A 26,498-nucleotide genomic window follows, 5' to 3' on the forward strand; every position below is an offset into this window, starting at 1 on the left:
AGGTTTTGTTGATGATGAGCTGTTAGTGCATAACCATCTGTGACTCACAAGGTGTTTCTTAAAAAAAATATATTTTTGCTGGGATGGTCCCTATTTTAAAGTTGGTGGCACATTTGCTGTTGAAGTATGTGAGAGCTTGCTCAAACCTGACAACTTAAGGATAAATGTATTGAATAATTGTCTTATCCGTATATCAACAAAATGTCTAAACATAAGCTAAGGAGAATGACTGGCCTGAGAACAGACAACATCCAGGAATTCGGGCTACAGAAGATGAAGCTCCAAGTCTTGCTTTGAACCAGGAAGAACTGAAATCCTTTAGATGTGGATCTTTTGCAACATCCTAGTGCTGGCTATTCAAGGGTATTTCACAGAATCATGGAGTAACTGAGGTTGTAAAGCAGTGCTGGCGATCCTGTAGTTTAACCATTTATTCAGTCAGGATCAGCTACAGAAGATCGTCCAGGTTTGTGCCCAAGGCTGGAGACTGCACAACTTCTGTCAGCAACCTGTTCCAGTATTTATCGCCCCTAAACTAAAAAGACATTCAAAGCATTGAAACAGAATTTCTTGTACTTCAACTTGAGTCCAGTTCTTCTCATCCTTTTACAGGGTACCACCGAGAAGGTGCTCGCTTTGTCTTCTCCCCCCTACCCAGTGAGAATTCATATGCATTTTCACCAGTTTTAATACAAACAGATGACAAAATCACGTGCCATGCATGGGTGCCTATGCTTGGCCATCTGTTTGTCTTCAGAGGAAGACTTGTGAGTACTCATTTCTTGCCTCATACAAGAGCTAGAGGGCTTCACCTGGCTTAGGCTACAAGCCACAGGCTGCTGGAGCAGGGAATGTACAGTAGAGAAATATAACTGTGCTCAGCTTGTTCTTACATCTTTGCGCAGCCTTTGGTTATTGAGCACTTTTAGGTGATACTGAACAAAACAGACTTGGCATGACTCGGTATATCTGTTCTTATGTTTTAATATTTTGGGGTAATTTTAGAGGGACAGATGCTGTCGGCTTTCCTATAATACTGTTATTCCTGGTTAGTCTGCACAGTGATTTATCTTTGGGGATTGGGTGGTTTGTTTTTTTTTTTCAACTTGCCATACTCCTTGAAGAGGCAGAGAGATGTAGCAGCACAGAGCAAAGGGGAGGCTAGTCTTTTAATGACGCTCTTTATTTGAAACAAGCAGTTGCTGGCCAAAGCGATTGAGGAGCTCTTATGGTTGAACACTTAGAGCACTGCCCTCCTACAGTGTTAAAAAAAAAATTAAAAAAATAAACAAAATAAAATAAAGCTTAGATGTTACTCTTGAAGTATGATTACCACACTAGTAAATGAAAGGTAGTATCCATGTATCAGAATTCAGGTCTTGTTTGCTCTTTACAGTTAGTGTGAAATGAGCTTCCACTTGTTAAGTATGGGTATTCTTGATTGATGTGAACCTATTTTCTCTGTAAGCAGATACTTCTTAGTTTCTAGTTCTGCTCAGAGTATGAATAATCAATTATTAAAAAAGAAAAAAAAAAAAGACCTTGAAAAAAAAAATTGTGAAGAGGTTCATTTCCTAATGCCCCAGGACAGCAAGAACTTCTGAGCTAGGAAATTACATGCCCTTAACATGATTGACTCTTTCATTGAATAAAGGCTGTACATCAAGAGATCTCTCATTAAATGATTACAGCACAAAATCTTCTTAGAAGATACATGGCACTTTCTCTTTGGATTCTGCTTATGACTTGTTTACGTCTTGGAGAACTAAATAATGCTAGAGAGGAAAAGTGTATCTGTGACCAATGAAAACATAAAAGGGGAAGAAAAGATGCAAGGCTTCATAGAATACCTGCTCTCCTCCTCAAATTCCAGGACTTCCAGGACCCCATGCATTAAAGGCTTTGTATGCTTTCTGAAAAATATGGTTTTTATAATTTCTCAGGGTTTTTCATCCTTTGTGACAAATTCTGCTAACTATCAAGACAATTATATTTCTGGTTATGTTGGAAACTTACCAGGTTAGCAAAGGCAGAGGAATTTGGGCGTTAAAGGTGTAAGTGCATTTTAATGTATTGTATACTGTGCATTTTCCCTGCCTCAGTTCCAGTAAGTGCCAAGACTCCTTCCATGTGCTGTGGTCTCTGTGAATATTTCTCTAACTCCACTGATCTTTTTTATGTTATTTCATATTTTCATCAAATTATAGTCTGTCCGGCCTCATCTTCTTATTGACTAGGCCAAAATAGTTAACAATTTTCAGTACTGCAATGAAGACCTGAAAATAAGCAGGGATTTTACCTTTCTATTATGGTATTGTAATGGTGGGAAACTCAAGTCAGGAGCTTTTTCAGTCTGCCTCTGCCTGTTTGGATTTGTGGCTAGATTGAGGAGGATGTCAAGCATCCTAGTTTGCGTTTCAAAATGCATATCAACAGCATCAAAACAAGTAACAGAATTTCAGATGAAGGTGTGGTCCTAAACTTTGTAATTTGTAAAGCAAATCCCCTTCAGCACAAACGTACTCTGTAAAATGTGTTGCCTCTGTCAATTTAATATATTCAAAACAACCATTTTTTTTTCAAACTAATCTATTTCTCGTCTATTTCTGCTTCTGTCGCTGTATCCAAACAGATTCTGTCTGTATATAAGCAGTTGTAAACATTTCTGAACAATTTTTGGCAGTATGATGAATTGCCTTGAAGGTGCATAGGATATAAATAGAGGAAAATAGTGGGTTTTCCATATGCTCTAAGTGCTATCTGAAATTTTAGGAATGCTATTTCCCACTTTTATCCATTAATCTCTTTGAGTTACAATCTTTCAATCATTACCTTTTCTCTCAGGACTGCTGTGAGGCTTAATTCATTAATGTCTGTAAAGTGCTTTGAAATCCTTAGATGAAAGGGATTATAGAAGTGCAAAATATTAATATTAAAGCAAAAATGTGAATCCACAACTGCTCTCCTTCCGTCCCTTAGCTCACCTGTTCCGTGATCTTTGTAGTGATCGATATAAACTTACCTTAGGATCGAGGCAAATGCTTTCTCCTTTGATGTACAGATAACTTAAGGTTGTAAATGTCTATTTTTAAAGACTTTTTCTTATTAGCATAGTTTACGTAAAAACTTCTTAGCAATGGTTTAAATCTTCTTTTCACAGTCCCACTGCTTCCCCAATTAAAATGGTTAAATCCAGCTGAATCTTCTTGGGCTGCACCAGTGCTGAAAGATTCATACTACTCTCCATAGGTTTAGATTAGGAAAACTATCAGATTTGTGTAATTTTAGACTGTAAAATAACTGGCATAACACAGTCCTTCCAAAATGCATCATTTGTTTTCTGGGTGGGAACCATTTTTTCTATCCTAACATCAGCATTCATTTCTGTAAAGCATATTCTCTGCTTTTATAGGTTCATGGGATAATTCAGGTTAGAATGACCTCAGATATCTGGCCCAACCCCTTGCTCAAAGCAAGGTTAGCTTGTAAGATCAGACCAAGTTTCTCAGGGCTTTATCCAGTTGGAGATTTTCTTATCCTGCCAGCTTCTGTATGGAGCCACTAGGTCATCCATGAACTCAGCTGCTTCTGTTTCCATTATAATCTAAAACCTGTAGAAGCCTCTAGTCATCTTTAGCAGAATTAATATGCCCAAATCCAACACCCCATAATAATCTTCTCAAAAACTGGTGCAGACATTACTACTGGGGCACAAGGATTATTTTTTTTTCCAGCTTAATTTCTTTCTGTAACCACAAGGCTGTGCAGGGACCTTCCCAGTAACTTCTTTTTCCCTGCAGGGAAAATCAGGTAGAGGGTACAAACTGTTAATGAGCTTGTGCGAAACAAGCCAACAGCCTTTTCAAGACATTGCAGTACTGCATTATTTAAGGACAGAGTTAGGGTAAGGAAATAAGGGCTACCTTCTCAGCTTCTTGTTTTGGATACTGAATGTCCTCCTCTCCTATGCTGCTTAGATAAGAACTTTCCTCTCTCCTGTAGCCATTAATTAAAATCTGCAGAAAATTGTTTTTCTCAGGCATTCGTGAGTGCCCTCTTAACCCATACCAGGCATCCTCATACTGACTGGCTTTCACTGTCCCCAAGAGGAAAGGATCAGTTTCCTGTCTTCTGAGCCAGTGTGAAAAGACCGACCTTCTGCAGAAGGTTTCAGTTTTCTCTCCAGTGCTGGTCTTATGGCTCCCAGCTGGGTAAGGCTTTGTGTTATTGCAATCTTTACTGACAAGTAGAAAAGAGAAAACTCTCGGTACAGACCCCCATGTTACCACCAAACCTCTATTCAGAGCTCAGTTAAAGCATCCACGATGACCTGATTCCAGTTGTCCAGAGCAGAGTAGCTAGTCATATTTTTAAAAAGATATTGCAGCACTTCTCACCATCCCACTGGAGTTTATATGAACTTTTCCAACCACAGCTGATTTATTTCAGAATAATTCCTTTGTGCTGCTGTTGTGCTATTATTCCGCTCTTCCAGTTCAGCCCTTTAATGTGCGTAGAAAACTCTGGTGACCTGCTTGTTATGCAGGCAGAGCAGATATCTACAAGCCAATTGTGGAGAGTAGCTAGTTTGAATTTGTATTTAAATACTCAAATAAGCACATGTTTATTCAGATTTCTCTTTAAAGTTCAGACTCTGAAAGTTTCTCCTGTATTACATATGCACAGTGTTGATATAATCTGGAGTTCTGAGTTGCTTGTAATATTGCTACTAGATATTAGACTAGCGTTGTTTTAGCACCACTTCTTCCTCAAAGGAAAATTAATCATTTACTAAACTAGAATGCTAACATGAATGATTGTCTTGTTATGCATATGCTGATTTGTTTAAATTTTTCAGCCTTCTAGGTCCCTTTTGAAAACAAGCTTAGCCAACCAAACTTAACAAGCTTTTACTTGAGTGTGTGTAAATGTTAAATAAACAAAATATTTTTGCTGCTTATGCTTGCAGTATTCAGCTTCATTAAACATGTTTGTATGCAGTCTGTAACCTTTTAGTGTCACAGGCTGAATGACTAACTTGTAAGACAGATTCAGTTCAGATAGAAGAAGACATGGAAAATGTGCTTTGGACAAGTTGTTTGGATGTAGATCTCCCTAGACAAACTCAGGGTGCCCTGTTCAAGCAAAATAAAGATTTCTGTCTCGGAAATCATGAGGCATATACCAGGTCAGGCTGGCTTCTCAGAGATGGACTGAAGCTGGCTGGTTTCCCTTTCCATTTTATAAGCTTAATAACAATTAATAAGCTTTTTGCACTGTGAAGTTGTCCATGGTTAACTGTGCCCTTAGAGCCAAGCACGAATCCTCTGGTTACAATGCACTTGTGGGCCCAGGCTGGTGTGATGTGAGGTTTGTGCATCCCACTTCCTTTGACAGCCTGAGAAAGGGTTTGTTTCCAATTAGGCGGCTGGGCCAGGCTTCAGAGGCCAAGGACGTTTTAACAGCAGAGAGAATTTTAAGAATGCCACCACATCTGGCAGATGCTCAGGGAAGACCTTGAGAGCACAGGCAAACAACCAATGCCTGCCTTTAGCCTCACCTGCAAAAGTAAGGATTGAACAAATGTGAGCAAAATTGCATCTTCTCACCTTTGTTTTATTCCAAAGCACGCTGGCCAATATCAAGATTTCAAAGCCCTTAGGCACAGTAAGTACTTGCTTATTCTGAAAATAATGCCATCAATACTGAGGGAATTACAGCATAGCAAATGCCACTTTTACTAGGAAATTCTGATATCCTGAAAGAACGTATTTGCTGGTTAAAGGAAGGAGCAAGTTGCTTCTGCAGTATGTAAGTCATAGTAAATCTCAGGGCAGTGGCTCACAGTGATCCTAACAAATCCCTGCAAAGATTGTAATAATGACAGATTACAAAAAATACCAACTAACTGTGCACGCATACAAGCCATGCATGAAGTTACTTACTTTAAGAAGATGTGTCTTGTAGTCATGGAATTCAAGCGACAACTCTGAAATTTAAAAAAAAAATGCTGGCTAGCAATGCAGTAATTGATCAAGAGGGTTGTCTTAAAGTGTTTCCAATGTAAATACAAGGCACTGCGAAACAGTCTTAGCTCAGAAAAAAATACTCTAGAAACATGGTTTTATGGTATGTTATGACATATAAGCATCTGTCCTTATGAGCTATACTGGGGAATCTACTTAAGTACTTTTTCCCAAAGAGGTCAGGGTACCCGCTTTCTAATGAGTGTAGGCTAGCCATAAGTCTTAGTGAACAGCTGCCCCTTCTCTTTCAAATCTCCCATTTAATTTTAGCATTTGAACTTTCTCTTTTGTTTGATGGTTTTCAGATCACAGAAGAAGTAATTTGGTGAAGCAGCTTCTAAGATGTTAGATACCGATCTTGCTCCATTAATAAATGAGCAGTTGACTTCATTTTGTATAAAGAAATCTTTATTAGTTTAAAAAAAATTAAAATAAAACACTCCTGGGGGGGAAAAAAAGAATGACAGCATCTAGCTGTCACAGAGTAAATCTATTAGCTATCTAAAGAGTTAACCTTTCAAAGACTAAACCTAATAATATTGGATTTCATAGAGGTAAATAGATTCTTAAAAGCAACAACTCTTTTTAATGTACATGCATTATACAATAGTATTTAAAATATGCAAAATAAGACATTTTTAAGAATTCATTGCTGTAAATCGGAACTTATATGAACATTCAATTTGATTAGCTATAGCCAAAAGCTAAAAGGTTTGTAACAGAGCCTGAAAAATTAATGATAGCCTTGCTATTTTATTTTAACATCCCTGTTTTTTTGCTCTCTAAACATCCCTACCATTGCAGCCATCGGTTTCATAACGATGTTTTACCAGACCCTGAAGCAGACGCACAGACAAATGAACTCAAGATAGTTCTGAAAAGTCTGTGAAAACACCTCAGGAAATGTTGACTCTTACAGTATAAGGATCAAAGCTGAATTATCTGAAGTTAAATTATTTAAATTCCTTAGATGATGAATTGCATGTAGCTGTTTGTGAATGTTTTGTTTTCTAATTGGGAAACTTATTTTTTACTTATTCTAAAATGCTAGTCATTTAAGAGTAAGAATACTACTCAGCATTTTTAGGCATCTTTTATTGTTTTATAACTGAACTTTCAGTGACATTTTGTAGTGTCAGAAAATATGCGCTTACAAAGGAAGCCTCGTATTTCACACGTATGGTGAGCAGCGCAATTATGGCATCGTAGTTTTCATCTAATTTAAATGAGTGTTGTATCACAGTGGTAATTAAAAATGCATTGGGCCAGATCTTACTGTCCTTGCTGAGCCCACAACCCCAAAGCATGTTCAGTGTTATTAGTTTGCTTTTAATTCTTGTGGATTTGGAAGTTTCAGCAAAGACCAAGGGCTTATTTTGTTAAAATTCATATGGAGTTATTGGTAGAAGACAGTCTTTGACTTACTGCATTTGCAGTGCAAATCCCCACGATAGGCATTTAGCTTTATCCTGTGGGACCCGGTGTTCTTCACCAGTAACCGGCGTGGGTTTAGGAGACAGAAATCTGACAGACTCGGGAGTCCCAAGTCCCAGGCTGGCGCCCCTACCGCAGCAACATTTCATTTCTCTGAACATAATAGGTGGCTTCTTAATGGCAACTGGGATTTGAATGGCACTCTGTGAACCGAAGGTGTGCATTTAAAAAGCGTTGTTACTGATTTTTACAGGACAATGACTGATAGCTGTTGTTTTATAAGGAAATGACTACTGTGTTAACGTCCATTGAACTCATGAAATTGCTCCGGGTTTCAGTTCTCATCCCTGACATGAGAACTTGGGCTTTGATCATTATCTTTTTAGAGTCCAAGTCTGTAATTTAACACGATTACTTTCACCTATCCAGCAGGCTGCAACACATCAAAAGGGTAAGAACCAACAAGAAGGGGAATGGCCTGTGGTTAAGACGCTGATGTTAGTCTGGAGAGCCGATTTTGGCAAACGCCTTTCATCAGTTCTGCGCCATAGCTTCCTGCTTCTAAAACAGAGATTAAAACGTGTTTTTTCTTTTTCCTCTTGTCTTTGCCTGTCTAGGTTGTAAGCAGCGGTGAGAGTACATATGTGCAACATCTTGTGTGTTACCGCTTCTCGGTGCGGCTGCAACGTTTAATCAATACAAACATGCCTTGTGCTCCTTTGATTCATAAAACGCTGGATGTCTCGCTAATCTGAGCCAGAGAGGAACATATATTTGCAGCTGACCTTTAACTGGAAGGCGCGGAAGATCGCTGTGCTTGCTTTGCAGTTGAGGAGTACAAAACCAGTAATGCAAATGTTCAGTTTCTGGCATGCAAATCGGCAGGCCAGGTGGTAGCACACCTGCCTGTTCAGCGCCCAACACATCACGCGTGCAGAGGAAGCAAACAGAGGGTGACACTTGTGTAGTTCTCCACAGCCAAGGATTCCTTCAGAGAGAAAACCTCCTTTCCTCCAGGTACATTAAACGATGTGCTAAAAGAAGCAACCTCGCACAGAAGCAGAGTTCCTACTGCATTATAAAGCACCTCCTGTACCAACACGCCACCGGCCCTTCCCCATTTGGTTTAATTTCTCATTCCTGGGGCTTCCAGAGCACCAAGCGCTCTCTGGGCGCCCCCTCACAGCAGCTCCGCGCCCCCTGCCCGGCCGGGCCCTTCAGCGCCATTTTGTGCCGCAGGGCGGCGCTGCGGGGCGGGGGCGGGGCCTCCTCGGCACGGGGGCGGGGCCAGCGCACCTCCCGCCCGCAGCGCGGCTCTCATTGCCTCGCGCGGCCGCAGCCCCCGGCCGCCATTGGCCCGGCGGCCCCACGTGGGGGGCGAGGGGGCGGGGCCGGTTGCCCGGGGAACGGCAGGGCGAGGAGCGGCGGCGGCGGCAGCGCCGGAGCCCAGCCGAGCCCTGCGGAGCTGGAGCGGAGCCGGAGCGGAGCCGGGCGGCACCAGCCCCGCGCTGCCCAGCGCCAGGTACCGGCACCGCGGCGCAACTCGGGCCCGGCAGCCGCGGGGCTCCGGGGGGTGAGGGAGCCGCAGGAGCCCCGCGGGCGGTCTGTGGAGAGCCCCCGTGAAGGCGCTGAGGGGCGTTTGGGGGGCTTGGGGGGGCGGGCAGGGAGCGTCTGCAGCTACGCGGCCGGTCAGCCCGCTCAAAATGCGCTTTTTTATTTATTTATTTTGCTTCCCCTCTCCTCTTAGGTGTTGGTGTGGATGCGTACGAGAAGAGGATGACAGGCGTGCGCGGCTGGTTGTACGCAATTAGCACCTGCTAGATGGGCAAAAGGCAATTATCGCGGGGAAGTGCTTACATTGATTTATGGGAGGGAGGCGGCCCAGGAGAGGGATGCTGATAATCTCAACGCAGTGGATTAAATGCACATTTACACCTTTATTGACGTATAAATTACCCGTGCCAGCAATGCACTGAAGAGGCTGCTGATGGAGCAATAATGTGGCACGAAGTACTGGGTCCGGATTCAGCTCCGTCATCCTTCTGTAAGGACGGAAAGGGAACCCCACGCCTGAGCTGAAATAGAAGATAGAGGCTCACGGAGGGGCTGCCCGGTCAGATAATGAGCACTGATGGCAGACAGGAACTGAGAAGGATGACAAAAAGCATGGACGAGGTCTGAAGGAGTCCGCTTGCTATTTTTTTTTTAGTTACTTTTAGATTTTTGTTGTTGTTCGTGCTATGGATTTTTAGGGAAAGCTGAGAGAGGCCGGAGGAGTATGTGTAGCTGGGAAATGGAACCTGGCTCTGAATCCAGCCAACATCAGAAAAGGAAGCCTGTGACACATGGACTGGAAGATCAAAAAAGGGTAAGTGACAAAAGGCCTCTCTGCTTAAATTGTTGGATGAGATGCAAGTGGCAGAAGAGCTCCTTATAACTCTTCTGTCAGCTGCAGTTGCTGCTCACTGTGCCTAGCCCGCAGCAGATCTCTTCTCGCTATATATTAAAAAAAAAAAAAAAAAAAAAAAAGTTGTCTTTCTGTTCAGACTTCTTGCAATGTATGGAGCAAGGAGCTGAGGGGAATGAAAATTGCAATATGAGTAAAGTAAGGGAGATATCTCCAGAATGTTGGCTACTTGTTGGTGAAGAGATCTGTGGTGTAAATGAGGTACATTGACTCTTGCTAAGTCTACTTAAATTATTGATTTGTTGTAGCTTTAACTCTTACTGGTATTGCTAGGGAGACTAAAAAAATTGCTTTGTTGGGATTTGGCCAGTAAATTTGCGGAAAGCGTGGCATGGTTGTCAGTGTCCTTATTGTCCTGATGATAATGTTATCATTTTTATGTGGTTTCCAGACGTGACCAACTTGAAACAACTCAAAATGCACAGTGGAACATAATGTCAGCTGACAGATCCCATTTTGCACAAGTGCTTTGTGGAAGCCTGGTGTGTCAAGGTGGCATTGTATTATTTAATGGTAATTGATTGGCTCTGTGCATTAAGTTGACCTAAATGAAGTTGCTATCTCTGAAAAACTGTAGCTTGTGAACAACTGGGGCTTCAAAGTTGTTTTCCTGGTACCAGTCAAACAGACGGTAACACTTCACATGCTTTTGCTGTATGTATCATTTGTATTGTTTTCCATGCAGATTTGTTTGTTGGTTTAAAACAGCAAAAACAGCACCAACAAAAAATAATGCTGTTACTTGGCTTTGTGTGAAGAGCTCCCTTTCCCTGTGGCTTTTATCCATGATTTGTATTTCATGTGAAATAAGTTGGGGTGGGGGGTAAGACGGACCATCAAATGTTATTTTGCTGTTCAACGGTGCTGTCTAATTTTGGAGAGGAGGAGGCATGTGTCACAAATTCTTCGAGTCTACTGAAGAGTCAGAGTGGATTTTGTCACTCCATTAGAAATCAAAGCAGCTTGGAAAACTTTCAGAAATGAGATAAAACATAGCTGTTTCCTCAGAAGAATGACATTTCAGGAGTACTTATTTGGGCAACCAACTAGAATTCCAAAATATATTTTAATTGCACCAAGCGTGATCTGTTAACTGATAAGCTGACACGGTCTTCCTTCTGCTTTTTCAAGGAAGCCTTTTGGAGCTGAAGAAAATCAATAAGGGCAGCAATAAAATCCTTCTATCGACTTTATTTCTGGAGGCCACTCATATTTTATGTTCTCCTCAGGCATGCAGTAGTGTACTGTGTATCGAGTAGATGGGAAAAACATTTGGGACCTGAGACACCAAAGTCGACTCTGACTGTTTGGATGCCCCAAAATTAATATGCCTCTCCTTGCTGATAGGTATAGAAGCCTACATCTCCCATCTGCTCCTGGCTCTGGGTATTTGGTACACATGTAGTATATGGTCTCTGAAAGTATAATATAACCCCAAGTGAGGCTCAGTGGCAGCTGGGATAACATCAATTGGTCATGCTTTGCTGACATTCATTTTAACTTGAACTCTAGCCGTCATGGAGATTATTAAATTTATAATGATATATGTAAGATCCATTTTAATGACTCTTCATGCTTGGGTGATCTCTCTCACTTCTGTTTGCAAAACAAGTCTTAATAGAGTATTACATTTCATTTCCTATTGAATTTTCCAGGGAAAGGTTACTGAAGAGAGCTTCAGACTTGTGTTTACTGGGAAAAATAATTTTGGAATAAAAGTGTTGACACGACTCAGTTGTTATGGTGGAGTTGAATAATAATGTAAACTGTGATGTTCTTAAGCTTAAAATTGTTTGATTTCTTATTGGAAAAAAATGTGTTTGTGATCCAAGGCTGTTAGAAGTGTCTACTGATGATTAATTCTGTTACTGAAAAATGAGACTAGTACTGGAAGAAATAAGACCAAGCTCATTTGAAATCAGACAAATGTTTTTTTTTTTTTTTTTTTTTTTTTTTTATTAATGATATATATTATGGCTATAAAGTCAGTCTTTCTTTAGAGTTTCTGAAGCAGTAAGCAATCAGTATGTGTATATATGCCAATCGATGCATCTGGCATATCTTCCCCAAGTAAAGTACCAAAAAGCTAGGTTTTCATTTATGGTATAGAAATAAAGACGTTGCTTGATTTGCTTTTTTCTTTTTGTAAGCATATTTCTAGGTATCTACTTCATACCCTCTATTGATCAAAGTGAGATGAGGTTTAGTATTTGTGTTTATTGTTTAGTGGTACAAAGCTTGGCTTTTTGCAGTTTGGCTGATCTGCAAGAACTAGAAATTGAGCTGAACTAGAAATTTCACCACGGAAATCAGTAGAGGTGGAATTAGCTTTCCACCCAGGCTTTAAAAGTACTTTAATGTTCAGGGTAGCATGGCATCTAGCAGCACAACTTAGGTTGGCTGTGGTGAGAACTACAAAGCCAAATTCCTTGGAAGTTGTAATATAGCCCTAAAAAATACGACCGGCTTGAACAACCGTGTAAGTGGTCCAACTGAAGGTAGTCAGATTACTAATGTGAATAAAGCGAGCGGTTTTTATACCAATATGTGACCTTGGCAACAAAGTCTTTCAATGCAAGAGATGACATAGCTGATTTTGGAGGCTTGTTGAATTTGTGCGTAGATTATTTTATGTTAGCAAAAATGGACAGTCAGTCATCACCAGTAACTGGGCAGTTAGGTTTTTATTTGCTGAGGGGACTTGAGGACATCGCTGTAAAGCAGGTAAAAGACATGGCTGCAGTAATCTTGGTGTATTTCAGCTGTCCTAGATCATCGAAGACATTTCTTCCCTGTGTTCTCATTTAAACACGCTTTCTGTTGAGGATCGAGAGGAAATATTTCTTCAGTTGGCTTCTAGCCTTCATTCCCAGTCTTTCTGATTGCCCGTTCGGATTAGTAGCTCTGTTACACTTCTGACTTCTGCCGAAGTCAGCTTAAAAAGCATAAGCGGTCTCTCAGGTATTGACCTTCTGTTACAAAGAACAAGTAGTGTTTAAGGTGGGGCAACGTTGGCTGAGTGCCGTTTTGTTGGTGGGTGTTTGTGCCGAGACATTAAAGCGGCTGATTGCTGTTGAGATGTCAAGCCAGTGTGAAAGCACTCAAGTATAACCCCTATAAACTGCAGCAAGCCTTAGCTTATGGAATTAACGGCAAGCTGCGGTGTGGTGCTTCGAGAACGTTGCTAATTGGTCTCCTCTGGAAAAAGAAATGCAATACAAATTCACCGAGTGGAAGAACGGAAGAAAGTCATGGGCATGCCTTCATCTAACAAATACTGAAAGCCTTCTGTAAGCATAACAATCGATGAAGGATTTTGGTTCTTAACTGTGGGGTTCGTATTTTTTTCTTGTAATTAAGATCATTGAAATGCCTACTTTCAACTTAATATTGGTAAGTCAGATTTGGGGCTTGGTTGCATGGATGAGTCTTGGTGATCTGTCTCATTTTCAGCTTCTGCATGCAGGTCATATGTTTGCTGCATTTAAGATGTTCCTGAAAGCCATTTTGTGGGCATGCTGTCTGTGACTATTTCAAGCCACTCTTTGTTAAGAAACTGGCTCAAAGAAATGAGTGGTTCTGCTCATATTGTAAAATTGATGTAAAATTGAATCTTCGTGATTGTTACAGAGTATCTTGTATTTATTTTTCTTCTATTTTTTTTTCCTCTTAAAGTTGTTTCTGTAGTGGTTTTAATGAGGAAGCTGTAGGAGTAAGTGTGATTTCATTATTGCCAGTCCTTTCCTAATCAGGCTAGAGTCTTAACGAAATTTCTTGGATGAAGAATCGGTGCCAACTACAGCTGTCAAATGTATTTCTATAAGGTAAACAGTGAATCTTGTCTGTTGATGCCTGTTGTAATATCTGGCTGGTAAAAGGAACTGCACTTGCACAAGTTTTTTAAAATTGGGGATGACTTTTTCCAACTTGTGTCAGTTTATATTAAGATGTGGCCCAAAGGAGCTGTGCTGATTTAGACCTGTCAAAGACAAGGCTGCGAGTGGTGAGCTGCTTGCACTGGAGGTGGCCGTGGCATCTCGTCTCATCCAGAGCTGGCTCAGGTGTGGTGCTGTCGGCTGGTTGGCTCTTTGCCCTGTCCTCTTCCCGCAAGCCTTCTGTGTTCCTGTAAATGAAAAAGCTCACGTGTGGTTTCTTCAGGTCTTACCGATACTTGTGCATATTACAGGTCTTTACCTCTGTTCTGTTGTGTGAAAGGGAGTAAATGATACGTAGCACATGTACATATGCTGTAAGTTGTGATGCAGGTACAGACGGCTCCAAAAACAGATGGGGCATGTACGGGTGGGCTGTGTAAGAGAGGCGTGCTGGGTTAGTTATTTCTGTTCCTCTTGGTGGTCACCTTAATATTGAGACTTGTAAGATCAGTGTTTTTCTGTGGCTATGTGGGTAGCACTTTATGTGGTGTTCAGTGATCCAAGCGAAAGATCAAAATCCACCTTCGTTTTAGGTTGAATTGAGGCAGCTATGTTCACGTTCAAGGAGTGAATGTTGGCATGCAGAGCCTGAAAATGAAAAAAAAAGTTTACAACTACTGCAAAACTGGAGAGAAGAGAACAACAGCGATTCCCATTTATGTCCCAATGATTTAGGTGCTAACATGGCACACAAACCTCTTTCAGGTCAACTTCTTTTAGGTCTATGATTGAAATTAAGTTTCTTGGTAAATAACTGGTATCACATTGGTCTTTCTCTCCCAGAGAATAAAGCTATAGTTGTGGCGGTGTCAGAACCACTTCAATCTTGTATATTAGGCATGATTTTGTTTTTCAGTTGTTAAAGTTCTGGAGTCTCCTTCCAAACAATTATCCCTGAAGGGGTGCCTCCCAAGATATTCAAGATGTTAATTATGCGATATCATAAGGAGGAAAGGGGATACCTCAAGAATAGATAACTAAATCCAAATAATGACTTCTGCCTGATGTGCAGTGGTTATCTCGTATCTGCCAAGCTGTTTGTGTTACTACATTATGCAGTTTGTGTGCATCAGAGTAAATCTAGCTTTAAGGAATCCCTGTATATTGGAGTGTTCTGGGGTATGTGCATTGGCATGCTTCCATCCTCTTCTTGCCTGACAATGCTCAATTAAATTCTCAAAGGCATTAGCTTGATGCAAAAGGACACTTCTTACATTGAGCAAGAATCAAACAATGAACAAAAAAATCCTATGCTCACTGAGACCCTTCTTTTCCTCACCTCAAGTGAAGCTTACTAGCCTAAAATAACTTTGCCTTGACTTAGGAGTTCACCTGAAGTTCTAAGGATATGAAAAGCATCCATTGATGAGCACAGTGTTGTTGCACAACTTTGTATCGTACCTTTCTCAAACATTTGGGTGTGCTTTGAATATCCTGATTTTATCGATGGGTTAAGTGACCAAGGGCAGTGTTGGCCTTCCACGTTAACGCATCTTCAAGCTTCTGTTAGAGAGAGTAAAGTTGATGAGGAGATGCAGGCAGCTGAGAGACGAGACTGACAAAGAGCTGCTGCTTGTTGTGGCTCTGTACTGATGGACTGGTTGTGTGAAATGTTACGCTGCTGAGGACAGACTCTGGAAATCTGTTAAAAATCTTTACAGTGCCTTTTGCAAACTTCCTGATGGTGCTGTTCTCCAGCTCTGGGTCTTTATCTTAACTCAGGGTATAGCAGGGGGATAAATTAGACTATGTTCATTGGAGCTGAGCCTGTCTCTCTGCCAAAGCAGGTGGTTTCATTACCAAATTCTGGAAAGCCTCTGGAAATGATTGTGTGGAAGAGCATTTACACAGGGCCTTTTAGCCCCACAGGGGTGGGGGCTGGTGCTGACAAGACACCCAAACTGCTGCCCTCACCTGCAAGAATGTCCCCGCTTGTATGCATCTCCATAGCATCTCGTTTTACACTGCCCTTTTTTCCTCTCGGGTGATGACAGATTAAGAGTACGCTGGTGTGATCTGTGGGGACAGATCCGCAGCAGCCTGTGCGGTGAGCCGTGCGCCCGCGGCGCTGATCGATAGCCGCTGTGTCGGGGCGGTGGGATGAGCCAGGCTGGCCTCAGACCCCGCTGATAGGGCCTTCACACCCTGAGGCATGGGACACCATTCGCCTGATCTCTAATGGGCATGAATTAGCCAGGACATTTTAAAATTCATCCAGGCAGCTTGGTTTGGGGGGCGTCTCCAGCCAGCGGTGGGCTGCGCGGGTGGGCAGTGTCTTCTCCATCTGTCCAGCTCCTGGTTGGGGCCTGGGGAATGGTAGGGACAGCTCCAGAGCCAAAGCTCTGACGCTGGACTCGGTGGTGCAGCCCTCCCCAAGCTTTTGAGGTGTTCAGTTTTTGTTTTCTCATTTTTTTGCACATGCTGTGCAGCTCTTGCATTGGGGACTTTCACGGTGCTGTCCTGGTCTGTGCTGCCCGAGGTACTATGTGTGAGCGACCCTGTTACTCCAACTCTGCACGTCCTGCTGTAATAATGAGGATTTGATTGCTAGGATCATAACAGCTCCATCAATCTAACCTCAAAGATATCAAAGCCAAAAGTTTCAGCAGTAAATATAAATACTATATAAGTCTAAGCACTCTTTATAATATTAAGAGTGCATTGTACATATACATTATAGCATAAAGAACACTCAATTCAAAAAAAAAAAAAAAGTATTTAATGCTGAAAAGGGAAAGCCTGCTGCGCTCTTATCAAACATGGATTATAGGATGCTACACAACTCGCTGCCTAAGAAACTTCTGCTTTGGGTTAGATTATCAAAACTTATTCTGGAATGATCAGGTTCCAGAGTGTCCTTGGAGATGATTCTCCAGCAGTGAAATGCGCTCATCCGTTCCTCCTTTCTTTTACAGTGCTGATGAATCTGCTGCTGAGATTTAGCAGAAACATCCGTTATTTCCCATGTTTTTTTTTCTGTTTGAGATGTAGCAAAACCATCTCTTCTGTGCTATAGGATGCCTTTCTACTGATGCACAGCGCACGTAGCCAGCCTGCTTCTGCAGTCCTTACCCATGTGAGCAGTCCAACGTAAATAAATTAGTGCATTTCTTCAAGTCAGTGTTGTGGAAGTGAGCCCTGTGTTGTTGTTTGTTTAATAGAGCAGGTGTCTGTCTCAGTCTGTTACTTAAAAAGTACAAGTAGGTAAAAATTAGAGGTTGTGTTTTTAATTAAAGTATTTTTATACAGCAAGTGTGACTTTTAGATAACATGCACTAGAACTCATTAGTGTGTAGTTTGCTGCGCACCTCTTTAGAAAAATGTTCATTATTATGCAAATGGATAGCCTCTGGCTTTGAAGTAATTGTAGTATGGAATAATGCGTGGGCTGTGATATTAAATTCTTTAAAACCTAACTAGCTGGGAACCTCATAGTGGCCAGATACTGCCTGTCACAGTGTCTGTGCCTGGAAGCGAGTCTGACACACCAGGGCTCGGCTATCTTTTTTGATATCCCTGGTGAAGGGAGGGGTAAGAAAGGCAAAGGCAGTGGGAAGAAGGAGGGGCAGGAGTGCAGAGGGAACAGACTCGGTGATAATACTGACTTATTTACTAATTTTAGTCCTTATCACAAGGCTAAGCTTACCTCAGGGGTCTGTCGGAAAGGCAGGCATTAGAGAGACAGACATGCATTTATTCAGCATTTGCTTTTAGGCACTGAATGCTGGGGTTTTGTTGTTATTTTGGTGTTTGTTTTCTGATGGCTTATGGTCTAGTTTGACAGATGTGGCATAAGGTTATTTATGCTTGCATAATATTGCAGCAGTTCTCAGATATTTAAGAAAAATATTAGTAATGACTTCAAGTAGCAATAAAGCTATAATGTATTCTTTGAGAAAGAAATTAAATTTGGATTGTCTGTAGTACTGTATCTACGTCTTAAAACATATTGATGCATGCTTGTGGCTCTGTGCTAGTGCAGATGAAGGAGATTTTTTTGCAAGTGAGAGAGATGCATTTCTTGGCTATGCATTTCTCTTGGGAAAGCATTGTATAGAATCATAGAATCATAGAATATCCTGAGTTGGAAGGGACCCTTAAGGATCATCAAGTCCAACTCTTGACACCGCACAGGTCTACCCAAGTTCAGACCATGTGACTAAGTGCACAGTCCAATCTCTTCTTAAATTCAGTCAGGCTCGGTGCAGTGACCACTTCCCTGGGGAGCTTGTTCCAGTGTGCAACCACTCTCACTGTGAAGAACCCCTTCCTGATGTCCAGCCTAAACTTCCCCTGCCTCAGCTTAACTCCATTCCCGCGGGTCCTGTCGCTGGTGTTAATGGAGAAAAGGTCTCCTGCCTCTCGACACCCCCTTACGAGGAAGTTGTAGACTGCGATGAGGTCTCCCCTCAGCCTCCTCTTCTCCAGGCTGAACAGGCCCAGTGCCCTCAGCCGTTCCTCGTACGTCTTCCCCTCCAGGCCTTTCACCATCTTCGTAGCCCTCCTCTGGACACTCTCCAACAGTTTCATGTCCTTTTTATACTGTGGTGCCCAGAACTGCACACAGTACTCGAGGTGAGGCCGCACCAGCGCAGAGTAGAGCGGGACAATCACCTCCCTCGACCTACTAGCGATGCCGTGCTTGATGCACCCCAGGACACGGTTGGCCCTCCTGGCTGCCAGGGCACACTGCTGGCTCATATTCAACTTGTTGTCTACCACGACCCCCAGATCCCTCTCTTCTAGGCTGCTCTCCAGCGTCTCATCGCCCAGTCTGTACGTGCAGCCAGGGTTTCCCCGTCCCAGGTGCAGGACCCGGCACTTGCTCTTATTGAACTTCATGCGGTTGGCGATCGCCCAGCTCTCCAACCTATCCAGATCCCTCTGCAAGGCCTTTCCACCCTCATTCGAGTCCACAACTCCTCCAAGTTTGGTGTCATCAGCAAACTTGCTCAAAATGCCTTCTATTCCTACATCCAGATCGTTTATAAAAATATTGAAAAGTACCGGCCCTAAAATGGAGCCTTGAGGGACCCCACTGGTGACCGCCCGCCAGCCTGACGCAGCCCCATTCACCATAACCCTTTGGGCCCTGCCCGTTAGCCAATTGCTCACCCATCGTATGATGTTTTTATTTAGCTGTATGCTGGACATTTTGTCCAGTAGGATCCTATGGGAAACCGTGTCAAAAGCCTTGCTATGTCTGTCTGAATTTAAGTTCATGTATCATTTTCAAAGGATTGCTGAAAGAAGTATCTAGAACATAATGCAACCTAGTAGTAAAATAGCTGTATTGGAAATGAAAGCTGGTATTTCTTTCTTCTAACATTTTTCAAAGTTACACTGGCCTAACTGCTAGGAAACTGCTGGACTAAGTTCCCTGAACTTATTCTTCTAACCTGCAACCTGCTTTCAGAGTGGTGTCTCGCTGGTCTTCATGTTTTCCAGATCAAGTCAAAACTTCCTTTCTCTTTGCAGATGAAAACTGGAAGGAATAGTATATCTATGAGCTTTTTTTTCTCCTTTTCTGTGGCACTTTTCCCCTTGACCAGTTCACTCTCTCTCTCCTCTTTTTCTGGCGATGCGAAGTGACTCAGAGATAGAAGACAGCGAACCACGGTCTTAGGTGGCAATGGCAAATGCATAGTATTATAGGAGGGACTGAGCCAGTGGAGATATCCAGACCTTCCTGGTATTCCTCAGGAGCTTGCTGCAGCTTTTGATGGGAAGCAGACCTGTCTTTGGGAGCCTTAGGTTGGCAGGAAGAGGCTCCTGGCACATTCCAGTGGCAGTGAAACTCGGTGAGAGAACAGTCTTCCTTCTTCCCTTTACAGAAGGCTGTCATTCATCCATTAGAAAGGAATCAACTGCCTTACAAATTAGCCTGTCCTTACCCCATTAGGGAAAAAATAGCATGGTATTGAAGACTCTGCTTCCTTTTTTTGCTAACTGAATATGATGCATGGATGTCTCTTGAGGCTATCGCACGCTGATGGTAATAAATATGTACTCAGACTTGTCTAGCTGTTTTTTAGTGTTCTGCTCTTGAAAAAGGAGATGCGTTCAAGGGAGCTGAGGGGTAAGGGAACAGCTTCCAAGATTTGATAATAGAGTAAGTTGAGAAATCAATAGAGACGAGCTAAGCTTGTTACAGAAAAAAAAACTCATTTATAGGTGGAAAACTAGAAATCTACATGCTATAAACATTTAGCTTGCACTGTTTGTTTATTTTCTGAAGTCTTCAGTTCTTCCTTGTGATGACAGCAGCGACTATCAGATCTTCAGTGACTTGGAGGATTTGTTTTGAATAAACAACATACATCTGATATGACTACTCCAAAAATGTAACAAGGCAGATGGAGTTGCCTGTGTTATTTGTGTGTATTTCTCTGAGTTTTTCCAATTCCAGTATCTACTGTTTCCATCAGTGATTTTGCTGTATCACATCAAACAAGGTAATGATTTTTTAAAATGTCTCGATTTAGTGCTGTGATATTCAAAATTTCGAGGCACAGCCTGTGAACATAAAAATAAGACAGGATAGAAACTGGAGCACAACATGGCTAGATTTTGGATAAGATAACTTGGATTGTAGTTAATTTGCTGCAAGGCTGACAGGAACTGGGCTTCCCTTCCTTTTCTCTCTTTTTTTTTTTTTTTTCCCCCCATTGGTCTACAACATAAAAATGAGATGGTGGTAGTTGAGTTATTGAAAGAAGTGTGTTCTTTCCCTATCGACCAGAACTGATGACTTGATTAAAGTCAATATAAAATACTAAATTAAGTAGACGTTGCATCAGTTTGTTAGTTGCTTAAAGTACTGCTTTAATGTTACCTAGGCTTACAGCTCATGTGCTAGTAAATGGAGAAAATCATCGCTAAACACCAGAAGAGATCTTTCTTTCAAACATACTTAGTTTTTGTAATTTTAGGTTCCTACCACGCTTCGTTGTTGTGAAACTCATGTTAATCTTGCCTGCTATCTCAGTGCTGCAAAGCTGTTTGTGACATGACCTAGGTGCTTGAATCCTGGAATTTCTGTGATTAATTTTTTTTTTCCTTTGAATTTGCATTCCAAACCTTCACTGTTTCACTCAAAATGCTGACTTTGGGAGCTTGTGCTCAGCAATAGGAGCAGCCTGGCTTTAAACTTGTTTTCCTTTAACCTCCTTTCCTTGACTAAATAAAAAGATTAGTTATACTGTGTATGTGTTAGGACTGGAATAAAATCTTCATAAATATTTATCAAGTGGGAAAGCAAATACATGGATGCATGCTTTTTAAAGTCAAATGATGTGTCATAATAATCAGCTGGCAGAGGATGAAAGTTAAGTATAGGGGACATTTTTCACCTTGTAGAGTCTTCATATGAACTTTGGGTGTAGTACAGCATGTTGAAACACTGAAATGGGTGGATGAGCGTACAGACTAGGGTCTGTGCAGATAGACCTTGGCTTTAGGATGAGCCAGGAACATTAAATCTTGATAGTGGGTGGTCTAGTATCATCTGCAGTAGCTGAATCTGAAGTGAAGATGTTTAATGCTGTGACAGAATCAATATGAGCCTGAATATACATACTGCCTCGTGACAGTGTCCTAACTGTTGACCGTGTGATTTAGGAGGCAATACTGTTGACAGATAAGGTATAAACTACAAATCCTTACAGGGTTCTTCTGGCTTTCCTGGCCCACAATGTCTTTTTTATGGGAAAGTTCATAAGGTAGTGTAAAAGGTTTCTGCCTGTTGGGCTCTCCTATCTGTAACATAGGGCAAAATTCAGTTTGCAAAGCATCTTGAAACCTAGAAACGACAGGGCTGAGTGATATGCTAGCAAAAAAAATAATAAAATCAAGCTTTCTTAACATACAGTGTAGCCAGTAACATCATGCATGCAGTATCTTGATGATGGTCTTGTGGAACTGTTCTGTCGTTGTTTGACCTGCAGATAATATATCTTCAGCTCCTAGTGGTAGCTATTCAGTTTTTTGGTGCATGTGAGCACCCCTGTAAAGAGCAGAGTATTAGTTCTGGTAGTTGAAATGAATCTGTCTGGCAGCATAGCCCTTGGTGGCATTTAGGCAATGTGGGTCCGAGGTCCTGGGCTGATCTCCGGATCAGGGAGAGCTGGATGGTGGTGGAGGAGAGCTATGGCTGGCTTGTGCTTTTCCTCCTGCTCCGGCAAGTTCTTGCAGTTCTGTTTTATTTTTGTTTTGTTTTGTTGTTTTTTTTTTGTGTGTGTGTGTTTATTTGTTGCCACAAGTAAAAATGGAAATTGTAGTGGGTAGTCTTCATGAATGACAAGAAATACTTGTTCTTGTCTGCCGCAGCTAAAACGCAAAGCAAGCAACGTGAAGGCGAAAATAATGCAAGCATTCACCTCATATAAGGAAATCATCTTAAAAGTTAAAATGTATGCTTGTCCTTATTGCTATATGGGCTAACAGAAATACTCTATTCATTCTGGAATAGAGTATTTTTCTAATTTTTCTGTTGAAGTACAGGCTGTTCCTACCTGTACAAAATCCTGATGCGTTCTGCAGATAGTGACCAGAAGATGTATGTGTTCATAAAACAGGCTTGTAGCATCAGAGGAGTGTGTGGAAATGGCAGCAAGCCATTCCTCATGCTGTTAGGGTGTAAAGACAGCCAAGTAGCTCCATCTAATCTGCATCAGTTGTACGTGTTGCCAGAGATGATGAAATAGAGGCTTCTCCCCTCTCCCCCTGCCTGTTTTCATTTCTTCTGCCTTAAGGTGATGTATCATGGCTGCATATGCTGTTCAATAAAAGCTGGTGGCTGCACGGTGCAGAATGACTTCTTTACGATCAAGGTACATGTAGAAACCAAGTGAATATGCTGATTAACTTTTACATTGTGTCTTCAAAGTAAACTTCTAATTTATTTCGCAAATGTCATGATTTTGGATGGGTGGGGACAATAGTGTAAAGGTCTCATGCATTCCACTTCTATGAACTACAGTAGCGGTTAGGATTGCAATTGACATAGTAAGCCTTTTCGGTAGGTGTACTTCAAATATTCAAAGCAGAGCAAATTTTTATTTATTTAGTGTTTTTTGCAGCAAACCTTGTCTAAGTGGGAGAGTCTAAGCTAGCAGAATGGTTAGAAGAAGTCAGGGTCTCTTCTCTCACAGCCTTCCTGAGTGCCCTGTGCTCCACAGTTATAACTCTGATCATTCATTCATTTCCTTGCATCTAATCCTGGAGTCCTGGGAAACTGGTCCAGATTCAACAATTTCCCTACACGGAGGACAAGAAAGGACAGTCCCTGCCTTTGTGCCACAACACATGCTGAATTCCCAGACCTCCCTGGTCCCTGATGAACCTTGAGGCGTGCTATTACCAACCTCGTACTGGACGGAGTGCTCGCTCCGGAGTGCCCCGTAAGTGCTGCGCTAGCCGACCAGCTGGGGGTGGTGATACAGAGACCATTAGCGTGGTCCTTGGAGGATACAACAGGACGGCATTATGCGTCCTTACAGCTTGCCTGGGTTTTCAGCAAAATTAAAGGATGCCCGGATATTGTGCCCAAATTCTTTTGGGAATTTGGAATGACTGACTTTCTTCTGTAAGATAATAGCATGCTGAATTTTTGGTTGCAAGTCAATTCCTGTGATGAAATTTAATGACACCTTTTGTTGCCAATTAAGATTAATAATCTAGAATGGTTTTTACATTGTTACATTGATTACTATCATCACAGCCATTCTTAATAGAGTGTGGGTTCCCAGGTAGGATTTTAGTGCCATTTAAGTAATGAAAACAGTCTGTTTTGATTTCTATTTAACGATTGGAGGAAGACTTCTTTTTTTTGTACTATGGTATCTTTTTATGCAGACAGTGTCAAAGGTAAAATAAAATGATGACTGTTGAATTAGGTTACTTTTCATCCTTATCACTTGAGAGGAAAACATGTCTGTGCCCTTCAGCAAATTGCTCGGAATTAAGTTTTAGGCTCGAGTGTCTTAACTATTGGGTGCCTACAACTTATGCACATTGTCAGTCATATTGCACCGCAGCATATGCTGCGTTAACCCAGAACTTCGTGCAGCTACAAACCCTTTGGAAATGAAGGCTTTCATGAGGCAGACCTCAAACATCTGACACACTGCCTAGTGTTGAACTTGGGAAGCCAACAACTATTCATAACTACTGATGGTAGCTTAATATCCATGTTTTTGTTGGTTTTGGCTACCTGCCCAGATTCTACAGTGATGAGTAGTTATCTTTGCGACCTTTCACATTGTTGACTGTGGTTATTAATGTGTTGCGCACGCTTGCGTTGCATCAAATACCAATTTTTTGGTAATAGGAAAAGAATATCTAATTAGGGAACTAATGTAATTCATTTCACACGCTGTAATTTGGGTATTGCTTTTGGAAAAGAGTAATGAGTAGTACGCAGTATGATTTCATGATGTAGTTACAGGAGTACTAGGTTGTTAATTTGGTCGATATCAGCTTCCTATTGTAGTGACTGAAATAGGTTCATACGAACACAAGCATATCTAAAAAAATACTCCGAGGAGGAAAATCTTTTAAATCGCTAGATGCCTTGTATACCCTTTTAAATGATAAATCCTACTGATAGATAGCAAATGCTTGTAAAAACAATTCAGAAATCTTGTTTTTGTAGGCAAAACTGCATGAAATTGGTAGTGTGTGCTGATAAGCACACGATACCAGATGCTTATCTTCTAGGCATTGTGTAGAAAATGTAAAACTGATGATTGGAAGTGGAGATGCACGATATTCTCGTAGTTGGGTACCTTTCATGTAATTACACCTCACTCAGTTGCTATAGTATTTCTTCTATTGCTGGCACGTAACTTGAAGCTTAATGTTTTTTCCTTTCTGAAGGCACTGAAGCAGATTGCACCTCAGGATATCCCAGCAAGATAAGCAATATCAAGGATGTAAAAGAACTGAGCTGTGAGATAGGTCATCTGTGATGGATTTCCACACCAGATTTTTCCTGAAATTAAGTTACCATTAGCTTTTCTACTGTTGGTGTAATTGTTAAGCTTCTTTACAGAAGGCTGTACAGGCTCCAAGGGGTTTTTAGTGCTGTTACATTTGCACTATTTATTAATGCAGAACCTGTAGTTGTTTCATGGATTAGAAAATACGTATATATTAATTCCTATTCACATGGCTAACGGCTGACATATTTAACTGGTATTCTTTCTGGTTTGTGTCATGGTTACTTCATTATGCTGTAAATGTTTGCAGGACCCCAGACCTTGTAGTACTCAGTGGGGAATTTGCATTGAAATTAGCAGGGGTTCTGAGTGTTGAAAGCTGCTTGAGTGGGCATCAGCTGTGATTTCAGGCAGGCAAGCTTAAGTGGTAGAAAATGAGTGTGTATATATTCTATATGTATCTGCTAATGTACTGTTGGGGCAATCAAGGGGATGATTCCTTTGGTGATAGGCTGGTTAGGTGAAAGGGGGATGTGCACTCACTTCTGAACAGGGGAGATTTTTCTACCCAGAAAACCTCTGCATTAGTGCAGGGGCCAACAGAGAAAATACAGGAGTATTTCAGTGAAGCTGAACTATGTGGGATGAGGATGGAAGAGATCTAAGTACAATGAAGCAGGACTGGCTTAGCAGAAGACAGTCAAGACTTCTTTGCACCTTCCTCTCGAGTATTTTGAGCCTACTTGGAAAACTGTACTAAGCTGACATTTTCTAAATGCTGTTCTAGCAGTTTGCTAGGATATATGCTCAAGTGAAGCTACAAGAACAGCAATGTGTGTTTAGAAAATGAATTTAAGCAAAATTCACACCAGGTTGGAAATCTTTGTGCAAAGAGTGAAGGAGAGTGGTACAAACTTGCTCCCTTTGCTCACAGCAGCCTTACAGGAAAGGTTCTTAAATAACAAACCTTGTGTTGTGTGGAGAAGAAACACAATTGTAACAAGTAAGTTTGGCAGAGAAGTAATATAGGTGTCTTATTAAAAATAATAATTTGTATTATTTACTATTACATCGAGGGTTTGGCTGTGACCTGTATTTCAAGTGCATTCACACAAGGAGAATGATGAGCTGTATTAAACTGCTGAACAGTCAAACACACAGCTAGCACCTTTGCATGCTGTTTTATCCCCAGCCTTCATCCTTCTGTTTTGTCTAAATAGCTTGCAAGATCTCTGGGGTGAGAGCTCCGTCATTTCTCTGTGGAAAGGCACACGACAAACTTGAACCATGAATAAGAGGCAGTGTTTTTTGGCCAGGGTCTTTCCATGAAGATGCATTCGTTTTTATAACAGTAACTGTCTCGATCCTTCCTTTTCCAGTGAGTTGATGAAAATGGAGAAGCAAGAAACTAGGCAAGGAACAGCTCTGTGATGGTTTATGCTGTTTCTGGGTGTACTCTTTCCTTCTTTCTGGATGTGTTCGTACTGCATTACCTCCATGGTCCATCCATGACTGAGAAATGAATTACAGTTACTGGAGGAAGAAATGGAAAAAGCTGAAGAATTGCTTTCATAGTTGGTTTTCTGTGGAGGGAAGGGGTTTATTTCACAATCTAGCTTTCATTTTACTGTAGACTACCAGTGGTGCTTTAAAGCCTGTGTTATTTCTCCAAGTACTTGGAATTCACAGATGTGAG

The 26,498-nt window shown here is 41.5% G+C and overlaps 1 protein-coding gene across 4 annotated transcripts in view; it reads left to right on the plus strand.

The window, feature by feature from the left end:
* Positions 1-26,498, plus strand: part of NAV2 (neuron navigator 2) — a 419,946-nt gene that overhangs the window by 15,962 nt on the left and 377,486 nt on the right. For 3 of the 4 annotated variants that reach the window (XM_068684879.1, XM_068684882.1, XM_068684888.1), the window contains exons 2-3: positions 8,078-8,477; positions 9,208-9,828. In XM_068684879.1, the coding sequence (XP_068540980.1) occupies positions 9,739-9,828 (90 nt within the window). In that variant the 5' untranslated portion in view covers positions 8,078-8,477; positions 9,208-9,738. Of the gene's footprint in view, positions 1-8,077; positions 8,478-8,830; positions 8,983-9,207; positions 9,829-26,498 lie in introns of those variants that run through there. The other variant, XM_068684880.1, reaches the window with a different exon arrangement.

This window comes from Anas acuta, chromosome 5, assembly GCF_963932015.1.
Source record: "Anas acuta chromosome 5, bAnaAcu1.1, whole genome shotgun sequence".
Lineage (NCBI taxonomy): Eukaryota > Metazoa > Chordata > Aves > Anseriformes > Anatidae > Anas > Anas acuta.